We start from the raw sequence: 13,085 nt of genomic DNA, 5'->3' as shown, positions 1-13,085 counted from the left end.
TTGAGAAAACGCTTGCGGGATGAAGTGTTCGCTTATCACTCTGCAGTGCGCCTAACCGCTCAGCACTAGCATTCTCCACAACCCTGAGGTAGGTACTTTAATTACCCCCACTTTACACAGAAGTAAATGGTAACGGACCCAAAGTCCCCAACCAGCGGGTCTTGGAGACGGGATAACATTTTTCACAAAATTGACAGAGCATTCTCCATTCTCCGTCAAGTGAAAGAAGCCAGAAACAATAACTCATCTCAAAGGATAAGACTTCCGTAAAAGGAAGAAAAGAGTATAGCACTCAACCCCAAACGGTCTCCCTGCCCCTAGGCCGGAGCCGCAGTACGCCTGCGCCTGACTTCCGCCAGGCCTCGGCTGGCTTAGTTCGGGACTGGGTGGCGCGCGTGGTGATGACGAAAGCGGAAGTACTGAGGCTAGAGGCCAGACGAGAGCCCGGAGGGGCTCAGGGTTGCGGAAGTTTTGTGAGGGTTTGGGGGGCCGCTGGCTTTTGGAGCGCAGTGTTGTTTTGGAAGACGTTCCGGAAAGGAGGCCGCCGCTTGAGGTCCAAGAGCCACCGGCCTGCGCACGTTTGGGGCAGCTCCGGGCTCGACTCGACGTTGCCACTGTAGGTTTCCTCTGCCCCCGTTCCTCCTCGAGGAACCGCCTCGTATCTCCGCCATGGCATCCACCTCGAGCAACCTCCAGGTATCGCCATCCTCCCGCCCCCTGGAGAGCCCAAGCCAAGGGGAGGCGCTGGGCGTGGGGTGGGAAGTGGGGGGCGGGGAAGAGGGAGGAAGCGGTGGCGCGCCGGCCCAGAGGCAGGTGGGAGAATCGGACGCTTTCCGCATGCTTCCGGGGTTTCCCAAGCCTACTGGCTTTGTGGGACTTCTGACTTTTGTTGAGGATTTTGTTTTTGTTTTTCCTTTTCAAACCAGCCGAGTTTGAACCGAGCTGGGCAGAGCTTTGAACAGAGGCACGAACGCTGCAGTCAGTGTAAGGGAGAGAGGAAAGAACATAATGTATCCAGTGCATTACTCTGGACCAGTTGAAAATAGGGTGATTCGAGTTCTCTCCTAGTTCCTCAAGCTGGTGTAGCAAAGCCTTTCTTTTCGAGCTGTCAGGTGAATAGAAACGTGAGCACAGTCTCAGAATCTGAGGAATCCGTGAATTCATTGAGCTATACGTTCAGGTGCACGCTAATGGCTCCCAAAATATAGTATATAAATAAGATCATGGAGTTTTCTTAAACTCCTTTGTGACTTCACTTTCCCACCCCTACCGCAGTGAGTTCAGTGTTTTGTTCATAAAGCATGTAATCCTGATACTTTAGACTTAATTGCTAGACCTCTGTGGAATGGAATTCATGGAGATGAGAAATTTTTCAAACAGTGTCTCCCATCCCTAGAATGGATCTGGGGCTTCAGTGGAGTTTAGAATATGACTTAACCTCGAGAGCTCCAGTCCACTAGTCAAGTTTGGGACAAAAGAGTAGCGTGAATCCCTGTATTGAATCTTTGTTTTGATCTTGCAGTTGAAAAGGCTTTTGTTGAGTGCCTGGTATAGGCACCTGGGATAATTAATAGAGGATCTACTGAGCCCAGGATAATTGATCCTGAAGAAAAATCACTGAAAGTAGACTGATTTAAATCGAGATCAAATTTTCACCAAAAAGGAGGTGGGGCACTTGATTGGGACTTTTATCTTGAAAATCAACCCAAAAGATTATGAAAATAAATGTTTTATGTCTTTAACAAAATATAATTGCAACGTGACTTATTTCTTAGAATAAAGAATAAGTCATGTGTTGACTTATGTGTATTTTTTCCAACAAGATTTCATTAAACTAAGATGCAACAATCTTCACTTAATATTAGTTTTTTGTAGCCCCATTCAGAAGGGGTTTTTTTGGTAAATGTACTTGGAAAAAGTATTGGTCATTTGATAAAACTGTTGTTCCTTTGAGGATCAAAGGTGATTTCTTTTGAAATGCCTTGTTTTCATCCTTGTTGGTTTGTCAGTTAACTGCATAGTTTTATTCCACCATCTTTAAAAAATGTTTTTATTGAAGTTTTATTGATTTACAATATAGTTTCAGGTGTACAGCATAGTGATTCAGTATTTCTACAGATTATACTCCATTAAAAATTAACACAAGATAATGGCTGTAATTTCCTGTGCTATACGATATATCCTTGTTGCTCATCTGTTTTATACATAGTACACCAACTTTTATTTGTCAAGAGTTTGCATGTGATTTGGGCATTCTACAATATAATTTTCATCTATTTACTGGTCATTTTTATTTTGCAACATTTGCAGTTTCATTCTGTAATCCTTTGCATCATATTTGGATTGGATTGTGGATGTTCTTCAGTGAATCAGCTCGAGATTGACCCATATTAAAGGCATAATTGATAGTGTTAAACAGAGGGAGAGATAATGAGTTATACTTTTATCAGTGGTTGGGTCACAGATGTGCTTTCTCATTCAACCTTTTCCACCTTCTAATGTAGGAAATTTGGATGAAGAATATTCAACTAACGAATCGATTTCTCACTGAACAAGGCAAAATCCCCATAGCCAGATGCTTATAATCAAATGGAGGCATGCAGATAACTAAAAATCAAAATAAAATAATGCAGTAATGCTCTAATAGAAGTAAAGGTTAGTGTGAGAGGGCAGAAAGGAAGGGCTTGTGTAACTCTTCAAGGATAAATGAGAAATGTTCCGCAGAGAAGATGATGTGAGCTTAGATAAGAGTGAAAGGTACTGACACTAATTTTCTGCCTGGTGTTTGATGTGATCTCATTTAGTCCTCAAAACAACTCTTCAAGGTATTACTCCAGTTTCACAGTATAAGAAACAAAAGCTTATTAAGTTTATGATTTGCCCAAAGACATACAGTTAATTAGTATTGAAGACTTGGATTAGTTTTGAATCCAGGTCTATCTGCTTATAAGTTTGTGCTTTTTCACTATGAAGTCATGCCTTCTTGGACAAGAAAGTGGGATGCATTCCAAGCAGAGAAAAACAACATATGCCTCAGTCTAGAAGTGTAATAAACCTCGCAGAGGGTCGGGAGAAACTGCAAGTTCATTGTGTATAGAACTCAAAGTTTACTCAGTCCTGAATATTTACTTTTCTGAGTGTCTACTATGTCATGCATTTTGCTACATGTTGGGGAATCATAAAAGAAATGTATCATCCTTGATTTCCAAGGGCTTATATTCTGACGTGAAAACATCAGACATAAAGGGACTACTAGGATACTTTGTGACCTTTGGAAGGATGTACAAGAGGCAGTGGAAATTTAGAGGAAGCAGAGGCTAGGCCTCCTGGGGGTGCTGGGAAGGACTTTGCAGTTGGAAGACCACAGTGACTGTGCTGAGTGTTGGACAATGGGATAGGGTATTCCAGGTGGAGAGCACACTGTACACGGAGGTATGAAGTCTGAGCCATCTGGGTTGTCCCTGTAGTTTGGTGTGACGGGAACGGAGTGTGCCAGGTGAGGGGTCAAGCCTAGTTAAGCCACATGACAAGGAGCAGTGTGTGCTGCACATAGGTGATTGGTCCCCATCCTGCTGTCAGAGGGGAGTCAGAGAAGGCAGTAAGCTCACGTTTTTGTTTTAGAATGAAACCATTGTGTGTGTACAGGGCACAGCTTGACAGTGGGGATTACAAGAAGAGGGGGCACATTTGGGGCCAGGGTGGTCCTGAACTTCAGGGGCTTGAAATGCTTGTGGGGACAGTCAGGTAGAACTGTCCATTGAGCAGCTGGGTACATATGTATAAAACTTAGGCTAGGCTGGGAATAAGGATTTGGGAGTTAGTAGCATATGGATGGTAGCAGAGGTGTGGCCATCTTGGAAAGTTTATAGAATGAGGAAAGACAAGGACCAAGGCACAGAACCAGTGGAATATCAGCGTTTAAGGAGAGAGAAAAGGAAGCCTAAAAAAGAATCGTGACATAGCCAAGAGTCAAACCTGCAGAGGATGGTGCGTTGATGGCCAAAGGAGGCCATGTGAGGTGTCTCTTACGAGGGCTAAGTTCTCACCTAGTGACCCATAACTAGATAAGTGAGAGATCTTGCAGTCGAGGGGCAGGAAGCATTGCCGTGGGAGGAATCAAGAAACCGAGATGAACTTCGGGTTCTCTTTGGGGCTTTGCTGTGGAGGTGAAGAGGCAAGTATTGAATAAGATGGTAGCTACATGGGAACCTTAGAATTGGGCAGAGCTGGTGTGTTTCTGTTGGTGTTTTGTAGCTATGAGTCTAAGGTAGGACTTGCATACATTTTTATGCTAAGGAATGCTCCCCCAAAAAGGGAAAGGTTAGGTTGGGGAGAACAGTTGAGCTGTTAAAATCGAGGGGACTGAATGTCTGAGGAGGAAGGTAGGAATGGGCTCCAGAGCACCAGGGAAAGAATCAGCCTTGAAAGACAGGGGCTGGGACAGCTTTCCTCCTGAGATGGGTGGGTCTGGAATTTACCCAGTTTCCCAGGGTTTTCTAGCGTGGGCACATCATGGTCTCCTAATCTGAAAAGGACAGTCCCAGATGTTCCCAGCCTTTGTGCCTCCATATCAATGACTGGATCCTGGCTGACCCTGAGATTCAGTCAGTCTTGTGCCAGCCTCCAGATTATAAAAAAGCCAGTACAACAGGCATGACTCCTGTCCTCGTGGAGCTTATATTCTAGTGGGAGAGGACAGGCCAAAACAAAACAAAACCCACATGCACAGAAACAAGCCACTGGAAGGATTTTAAACAGAAGAGTGGCGTGTTTTAAAATTGAATAAATTTGGGAATCATCAGCCTGAAGATAATCAGCTTCAGTCATTGAGAACAGCTCACATAGGGAGGGAGGAAACAGAAGGACGCCCGAGCCCTGAGGAGCCCTGATACTTCAGCGTCAGGTTCAAGAAGGAGAGTCAGCAAAGGAAACTGAGCAGGAGCTGTCAGCGGCGGGAGGAAAGCGGGCAGAGGGCAGCGCTCCAGAGGGAAGTGATGCTGCTGTAGAATACTGTCGAGAGATCGAGGTGGACGCAGAGCTGGTCTTTGGATCTGGCACCACAGAGAACCTTGATATGAGCAGATTTATTGATAAGGTAAGGGACAGAAGCCCAGATTGGCAGCTGAAGGGTAAGGAGAAAAAAAGGAACTGGAAAGAGTAGAGACTGCGCTGGTGAGGTTTGGGTTCTGAAGGTAGCAGAGAAGCAGAACCAAGCTGAAGGGGGTTTTAGTGTCAGGGCTAGCTGAAGGAGGGCTGTTTGCATGCCTGCAGTGCAAGTCCCCTTCCTTGTGGAGCTTCCCTGTATACTAAAGGAGATGGCCAGTAAGTGAGTATGCAGGGGAACAATGATAAACACAGCAATGGGATAGAAGTGCAGGGTGAGGGGAGGGCTGAGATCAGGGGTGGGGTGCAGCCTTTGAAATAGGAGAGGAGGGAGGGCCTCTCTGAGGACTTGGCATGTGAACTGTGACTGAAAATGAGACCCTTGTGCATCCATCTGGGGAAAGAGCAGGGAAGAGTGTTGTGGGCAGAGGGGTCCTAGTCCACAGGCTGCCTGAGTGAAGGAGGACTAGAGGGTTTCAGGTGAGACCCAGACAGAGCCAGGGCCCAGGTAGATCATGACCCAGCATTTGGGATTTATTGTTCGCAATGGGAAGCCATCAAAGGGTGCCCTTCACTGGTGCTGTGTGGACTTCCGTATCAACTGTGGAAGCAGGCTGACCGCTTCGAGGAGGCTAGGCGGTAGGTTTGACAGATGTGATAGTGGATTGAGCTAGGGTGGTAGCGATGGAGACGGTCAGGGTTATATTCTGAAAGAATAATTGGCACTCCCAAACCATGCAAGACATGGTTAATTTTGTTTCAAATGAAAAATGCTAACAGAAACAAGGGTGAAGTGGAGCATTCATCAGGGGAAAAACAGATGCATATCCTCCAATCATCATCTTCGATTAAAGGTTTAACATGTTCTGTCCAGTATGGTAGCCACATGTGGCAATTTAAATTTAAATTTTACTTAAATAAAACTTAAAACTCTTCAGTCACATTAGCCAAAAGTTTCAAAAGCCATATGCTCCCGTATTGGACAGTGCAAATACAGATGCATCCATCATCAGAGAAAGGCTGCTTTAAAGTGATTGGTACCGTATTTGGAGCTAGATTTTTAAATACCGACTGTATGAGTTTTAACAAATGTCATTTTGGTTCCTAAAAGAGGGCTGACAGCAAATGAGGGGAATGCATAGCTGAAGAGGTGAGTGGCAGGCACAGCAATTGAAAATAGCATAAGAAGGAAACTATAGCCAGAAAAAGGAAGAACTTACTTCTGCTACATGACTTAGCCTCTGAGCCTTCTGGATACATTTTTATTAGACCAGGTACACCAAACCACCGGTTGACCAGGTGCTGTGACTCCACCCTTTATATCCTGCTGAGTTTACCAAACTTGGAAATTTAGCTCCAAGTTCAGGCTATTTGAACTGTGAAACATGTACTGCTACATTTTATCAGTTCTGAGACACACCATTTATTTTTCTTCCCTCCTGCCACAGCAGAGGGAAGGCCTCTTCCTCCCATTTATCCCATCTCTATGCAGTCCATGAGCAACTGCTTCAAAATACAATATTTTCAACATATGATTAGTTTTTGGATTATTTGAATAATTTCTTATCTTAATTGTATGCTTATTTTTAATATAGCGTAGCCATGATTATTTTTTTCTACTGGCTCTTATTTCTGTTGAATAGTTTTACTACCTAAATTAATACAGGTGGAATGTTTCAGTAAATCATGCTTGTTCTTAATTTGTATGTGTGTGCATATTTTAAAATATTAAAGATAGTTTTCTTAATGAAAATTTTATTTTGAGATGATTGTAGATTCACACGCAGTTGGGAGAAATAATACAGAGAGAGCCTGTGTACCCTTCACCCAGTTGTCCCCAACGGCAGCATCTTGTAAAACTATATAGTACAGTATCACAACCCGGATGTTGACATTGATATATTCTACTGTCTTACTCAGATTTCCCCAGTCTTAAGTGTGTGTGTGTGTGTGTGTCTGTGCACACAGAGTTCCGTCGAGTTAATTCCTGTATCCCCCTGCCGTAGTCATGATACAGAAGAGTTCTCTCCCAGAGGATCCCTCTCGTTGCCCTTTTATAGCCACAGTTACTTCCCTTTCTCTTCCCCCCGCATTCCTGTCTCCTGACAATGCTAAACGGCTCTTCACCTCTGGTTTTGTCATTTGAGGTTATGTGAATGGAATCATGCAGTATGTAACCTTTTGGGATTGGTTCTTTTCACCTAGCTTAATTCCCTCAAGATTCATCCAAGTTGCGTATATCAGTAGTTCATTCTTTTTTGTTACTGAGTAGTACTCCCTGGTCTGGGTGTACCACGGTTTAACCATGAAGGGCATCTGGAATGTTCAAGTACAAGTTTTTATGTGAACGTAGTCTTTATTTCTCTGAGATAAATGCCCAGGAGTGGAGTTGCTGATTCATGTGGTGGTTGCGTGTTTAGATTTGTAAGAAAAACAAACCTGTTTCCCAGAGTGACTGTACCTTTTTACATCTCAGCAATGTATAAGTGACCCAGTTCTCTGTATCCTCACCACTGTTTGGCATTGTCACTATTTTTTATTTTAGCCATTCTGATACATGTTTAGTGATATCTCACTGTGGTTTTAATTTGCATTTCCCTAACGGCTAGTGATGTTGAACATCTTTTCATGTGCTAATTTGCCATCTGTATATCCTTTTTGGTGAAATGTCTATTTATGTCTTTAGCTTATTTTCTACTTCAGTTGTTTTTAAACTTGATTTTTGAGAGTTCTTTCTGTATTCTAAGTACTAGTCCTTTCCCAAACATGTGGTTTGCAAACATTTCTCCCACTCTTTGGCTTGTCTTTTCATCCTTTTAACAGGCTGTTTTACAGACCCAAAATTTTTAAGTTTGATGAGGTCCAATTTATCATTTTTTTTTCCTTTGAGGTGTAATTGATATATAATGTTATATTAGTTTCAGGTGTGCAACATGGTTCGATATTTGTTTATATTGTGAGGTGATCACCACAGTACATCTGGTTAACATCTGTCACCATACATAGTTACAAAATATTTTTCTTGTGACAACTTTCAAAAATACGTAAGAGAGTATTATTAATTATAGTCACCATGCTACACATGACATCCCCATGACTGATTTACTTTATGCTGGAAGTTTGTACCTTTGGACCCCCTTCACCTGTTTCGCCCACCCCCCCACCTGTGGCAACCACCAGTCTGTTCTCTGTCTGTGAGCTCATTTTTTGTTTTTGGGGTTTTTTTTTTAGATTCCCCATATAAGTAAGATCATATGGTATTTGTCTTTCTTGGTCTGACTTATTTTACTTAGCATAATGCCCTCAGGTTCCATCCATGTTTTTGCAAATGGCAAGATTTCCTTTTTTATGGCTGAATAATATTTGATATATATATTTTTTCTTTATCCAGTCATCCTTTGGTGGACACTTAGGTGTTTCCATATCTTGGCTGTTGTAAATAATGCTGCAGTGAACATGGGGGTGCACATATCTTTTCAAGCTAATATTTTCATTTTCTTCAGATAAATACCCAGGAGTGGAATTGCTGGATCATATGATAGTTCTGTTTTTAATTTTTTGAGGAACCTCCATACTATTTTCCATAGTAACTGCACCAACTTATACTTCCATCAACAGTACACTAGAGTTCCCTGTTCTCTACATCCTCACCAACACTTTTTATTTCTTGTCTCTTTGATAATAGCCATTCTGATGGGTGTGAGGTGATAACGCATTGTTGTTTTGATCTGCATTTCCCTGATGATTAATGATGTTGAGGACCTTTTCACGTACCTGTTGGCCATCTGTGTGTCTTCTTTGGAAAAATGTTTATTCAGATCCACTGCCCATTTTTTGATCAAATTGTTTTGGTTTTTGCTCTTGATTTGTATGAGTATTTTATATTTTTTGATATTAACCCCTTATCAGATATATATGATTTGCAAGTATTTTCTCCCATTCAGTAGGTTACCTTTCATTCTGTTGATTATTTCCTTTGCTGTGCAGAAGCTTTTTTGTTTGATGTAGTCACACTTATTTTTGCTTTTGTTGCCTTTGTGGCATCAAATCCAAAAAAATATCACCAAGACCAACGTCAAGGAGCTTATCATCTGCGTTTTCTTCTAGGAGTTTTATGGTTTCAGGTCTTATGTTCAAATCTTTACTCCATTTTGAGTTATTTTTGTGTATTGTATAACATAGTATTCATTTTCATTCTTCTGCATTTGGCTGTCCAGTTTTCCCAGCATCATTTATTGAAGAGACTGTACTTTCCCCATCATACATTCTTTGCTCCTTTGTGGTAAATTAATTGAGAACATATGTGTTGGTTTATTCCTGGGCTCTTTCTTCTGTTCCATTGATCTATGTGTCTTTTTTATGCCAATATACTGTTTTTATTTTTTCTTTTTATATATTGTGCTTTTGATGTCAAGTCTAAGAACCCTTTGCCTAGCCCTAGATGGTGAAGATACTCTTTGTTTTTTCTAAGGATTTTATAGTTTTACTTTTTTGTGTGTGTGTGTGATACGCAGGCCTCTCACTGTTGTGGCCTCTCCCGTTGCGGAGCACAGGCTCCAGACGCACAGGCTCAGTGGCCATGGCTCATGGGCCTAGCCGCTCCGCCGCATGTGGAATCTTCCTGGACCGGGGCACGAACCCTCGTCCCCTGCATCGGCAGGCGGACTCTCAACCACTGCGCCACCAGGGAAGCCCTGCATTTTATATTTAAGTCTGTGATCCATTTCAAGTTAGTTTTTGTACAGAGTACAAGGTTTAGTTTGAGGCGGTCTTCCTCTTTTTTTTTTTTGGCTTATGGATGTTCATTTGCTCTGGAACCATTTCTTTAAAAGCCTATCTTGGGGCTTCCCTGGTGGCGCAGTAGTTGAGAGTCCGCCTGCTGATGCAGGGGATGCGGGTTCGTGCCCCGGTCTGGGAAGATCCCACATCGGAGCGGCTGGGCCCGTGAGCCATGGCCGCTGAGCCTGCGCATCTGGAGCCTGTGCTCCGCACGGGAGAGGCCACAGCAGTGAGAGGCCGGCGTACCACAAAAAAAAAAAAAAAAAAAAAAAGCCTATCTTTCTGCCATTAACTTGCCTTTCTATATCTTTGTCAAAATTCAGTTGGACATAGCTGTATGGATCTATTTCTGGTAGTTGTGTGTGTGGGTTTTTTTTAAGTTATTTACAACTTGTGAACTTACAAAACAGAAACAGACTCACAGACTTAGAGAACAAACTTATGGTTGCAGGGGTTGGGGAGGGACAGTTAGGAAATTTGGGATGACATGTCCACACTGCTGTATTCAAAATGGATCTGGGTTCCCTGGTGGCGCAGTGCCTAAGAATCCGCCTGCCAGTGCAGGGGACGTGGGTTCCAGCCCTGGTCCGGGAAGATCCCACATGCTGCGGAGCAACTAAGCCCCATGCGCCACAACTACTGAGCCTGCGCTCTAGAGCCCACGAGCCACACCTACTGAGCCTGCATGCCACAACTACTGAAGCCCGCATGCCACAACTACTGAGCCCGCACGCACCACAACTACTGAAGCCCCCAAGCCTAGAGCCTGTGCTCCACAACAAGAGAAGACACCACAGTGAGAAGCCCACGTACCGCAACGCAGAGCAGGCCCCGCTCGCCACAACTAGAGAAAACCCACACGTGGCAACAAAGACCCAACACAGCCAAAATTAAAAAAATAAAATAAGTTTTAATAAAGTAAAATAAAATGGATAACCAACCAGGACCTACTGTATAGTACAGGGAACTCTGCTCAATATTATATAACAACATAAATGGGAAGAGAACTTGAAAAAGAATAGATACGTGTATATGTACAACTGAATCACTTTGCTGCACACCTGAAACTAACATAGCATTGCTAATCAACTCTACTCCAATATAAAATAAAAAGTTAAAAAAGTACTACAAAAGTTGCCCATTTCATTATGGAATTTCTGAAAGATGTGAAGAAGTAGGAAATGAAAAAAATTGAGTCTTATCAAAGATAAGCTCTGTGAAATTTCCTTCCCATCTTTCTTCTGTGCTTTTTAAAAGTTTATTTATTTGTTTGTTTGCTGTTGTTTCAAATACTTGATCTCATGCTATATGTAAAAATTGTATAATGCTTTTTAAAAACTTCCATTATTCATTTTTCCATATTATTACAAATACTGCTTAATATTTAACAATTCTACTTTTTATATTGTGTGGCATCTTTTCACTATTTAAAATTTAAGTTTTCAAGTTTTGTTTTTGTTTTTTCAAAAGACCTCTCTGGTTTGTCTTTGCTCAGTGAACCTTTTAGTTAATTACTGAGTTAAAAGATTTGGGTATTTTTCAGACTCTTGGTATTTCATTGCCCTATTGCTTCTGAAGGGGTTTTACCCCATTTAAATTTTACTGTTGTCATATGCTTTAGACATTTGATTTTTGAGAATTTCCATAAATGCTTTTAACTTGAATTTTCATGTTACTTGATTATTCCTTACTAGCCCTGAGCTTGACTTTTGTTGAGTGAAAAATTATGTGAGAATCTCAGTGATTGGTACTAGATAAAGAGGTGTTCAGATAGCATTTACCTATAGAAGAAATGTAATTTGCATTTTATAAATAATTATAATTTATAATACAATGCAGTTGTGATTTAGAAAAAAAGGTAGATTTGTTTTAAGGTTGCTTTCATTTTTAAAGAAAACATTCAACGTGATTATTTATTTCAGACTTATGCTATGCTTTGATTTTGATGGTATAGTTTTGCCTTCCTTCAAACAGAAAGCGATAGATCTTGCTAGCAAAGCAGCCCAGGAAGACAAAGCTGGGAACTACGAGGAAGCCCTTCAACTCTACCAACACGCTGTACAGTATTTTCTCCATGTAGTTAAATGTAAGGTCATCATTTGTTTTTTTATTTAAAAACACTAAAAAGATTATTCTCTTTCATTTATAAAAATTGAAGTACAATGCCAGAAAATTATAAACCATCAATTTGCAAAAGAGTCCCACTAGCTTCTTAGTAGTTTTTAAGTACTCAACCAACAAATGTGCACAGCTGTCATAGTTATTACTTTGTACACCTAAACATATTAAAATGCCATATAGTCAGTGGGAAAGAATTTTCATTTTACTGGTTATGTACGGAGATTATGTAATCTGGACCTACTCATTTTCTAAACATCTCTTTGAAAATAGATGTTTTAAAAATAGGTTGGGGGACTTTCCTGGTGGTCCAGTGGTTAAGACTCCACGCTTCCACTGCAGGGGGCGCGGGTTCTATCCCTGGTGGGGAAACTAAGATCCCACATGCTGTGCTGCGCAGCCAAAACAGAAACAAACAAAAATAGGTTGGGAGACATTTTGTGTATTTCCAAATATGTATTCAGTGTTTACCACCTGCCAGCTACTGTTCTAGGCACTGAGATACAGCAGTGAGGAAGAAATGGATAACGACCCCTGCCTTCATGGATCTTAAACCTAATGCTGAACATATGTGAAATAAGACATTGAAAAAGTGTCTTTCTGGCAAACTTCGTTTTTTTTTAAATAAAAATTTTAGCAGTTGGATAATTTAGGATTTTCTTTTGAGCTTCCCTATTTAATTTTGAGGTTTTTCTGTCACATTAAAGTGAAACTAAGAATTAATCATAACATATAAGATAGGTGGGGCTAATCCCACACACTGCGTATATTGCTGAAGTCTCCTTTTCAAACAGCTCTCACAGGGGCCTTTAGTAAAATTACTGTACTGGTGGTACTCATAATATATGGGATTTCTGTCACTTTTTATACTCTGAAATAAAGCTTATGTAGACGTTGATGGAAATGGTTAATATTGCTTTACTTCTATTTGTCTTATAATTGGTTTTGTATGAGATAAGCCGCTTTTAGCTGTCTGCACAGAATGTAAGGGAAGAGTATGAAGCCCGCAGAATATTAAATAATTTCTTCTTATTATTTAACATTAACTTAAGATATCCTAGTGTCTTGCTCAGAACTCTCTCTGA

At 41.4% G+C, this 13,085-nt stretch overlaps 1 protein-coding gene across 1 annotated transcript in view; it reads left to right on the top strand.

Annotated features, from left to right (window-relative positions):
• The first annotated feature begins 418 nt into the window (after positions 1 to 418).
• VPS4B (vacuolar protein sorting 4 homolog B) overlaps positions 419 to 13,085 on the top strand; it is a 31,602-nt gene continuing 18,935 nt past the window's right edge. Inside the window, exons 1-2 of the mRNA XM_082668059.1 lie at positions 419 to 696; positions 11,857 to 11,968. Coding sequence (XP_082524185.1) covers positions 670 to 696; positions 11,857 to 11,968 — 139 coding nt within the window. The 5' untranslated portion in view covers positions 419 to 669. The remainder of the gene's footprint in view (positions 697 to 11,856; positions 11,969 to 13,085) is intronic.

The sequence above is a fragment of the Grampus griseus genome, assembly GCF_964374135.1.
Source record: "Grampus griseus genome assembly, chromosome: 12".
Lineage (NCBI taxonomy): Eukaryota > Metazoa > Chordata > Mammalia > Artiodactyla > Delphinidae > Grampus > Grampus griseus.
The sequence above is the reverse complement of the archived record's forward strand: the minus strand, read 5'-3'. Positions and strand labels throughout refer to the sequence as shown.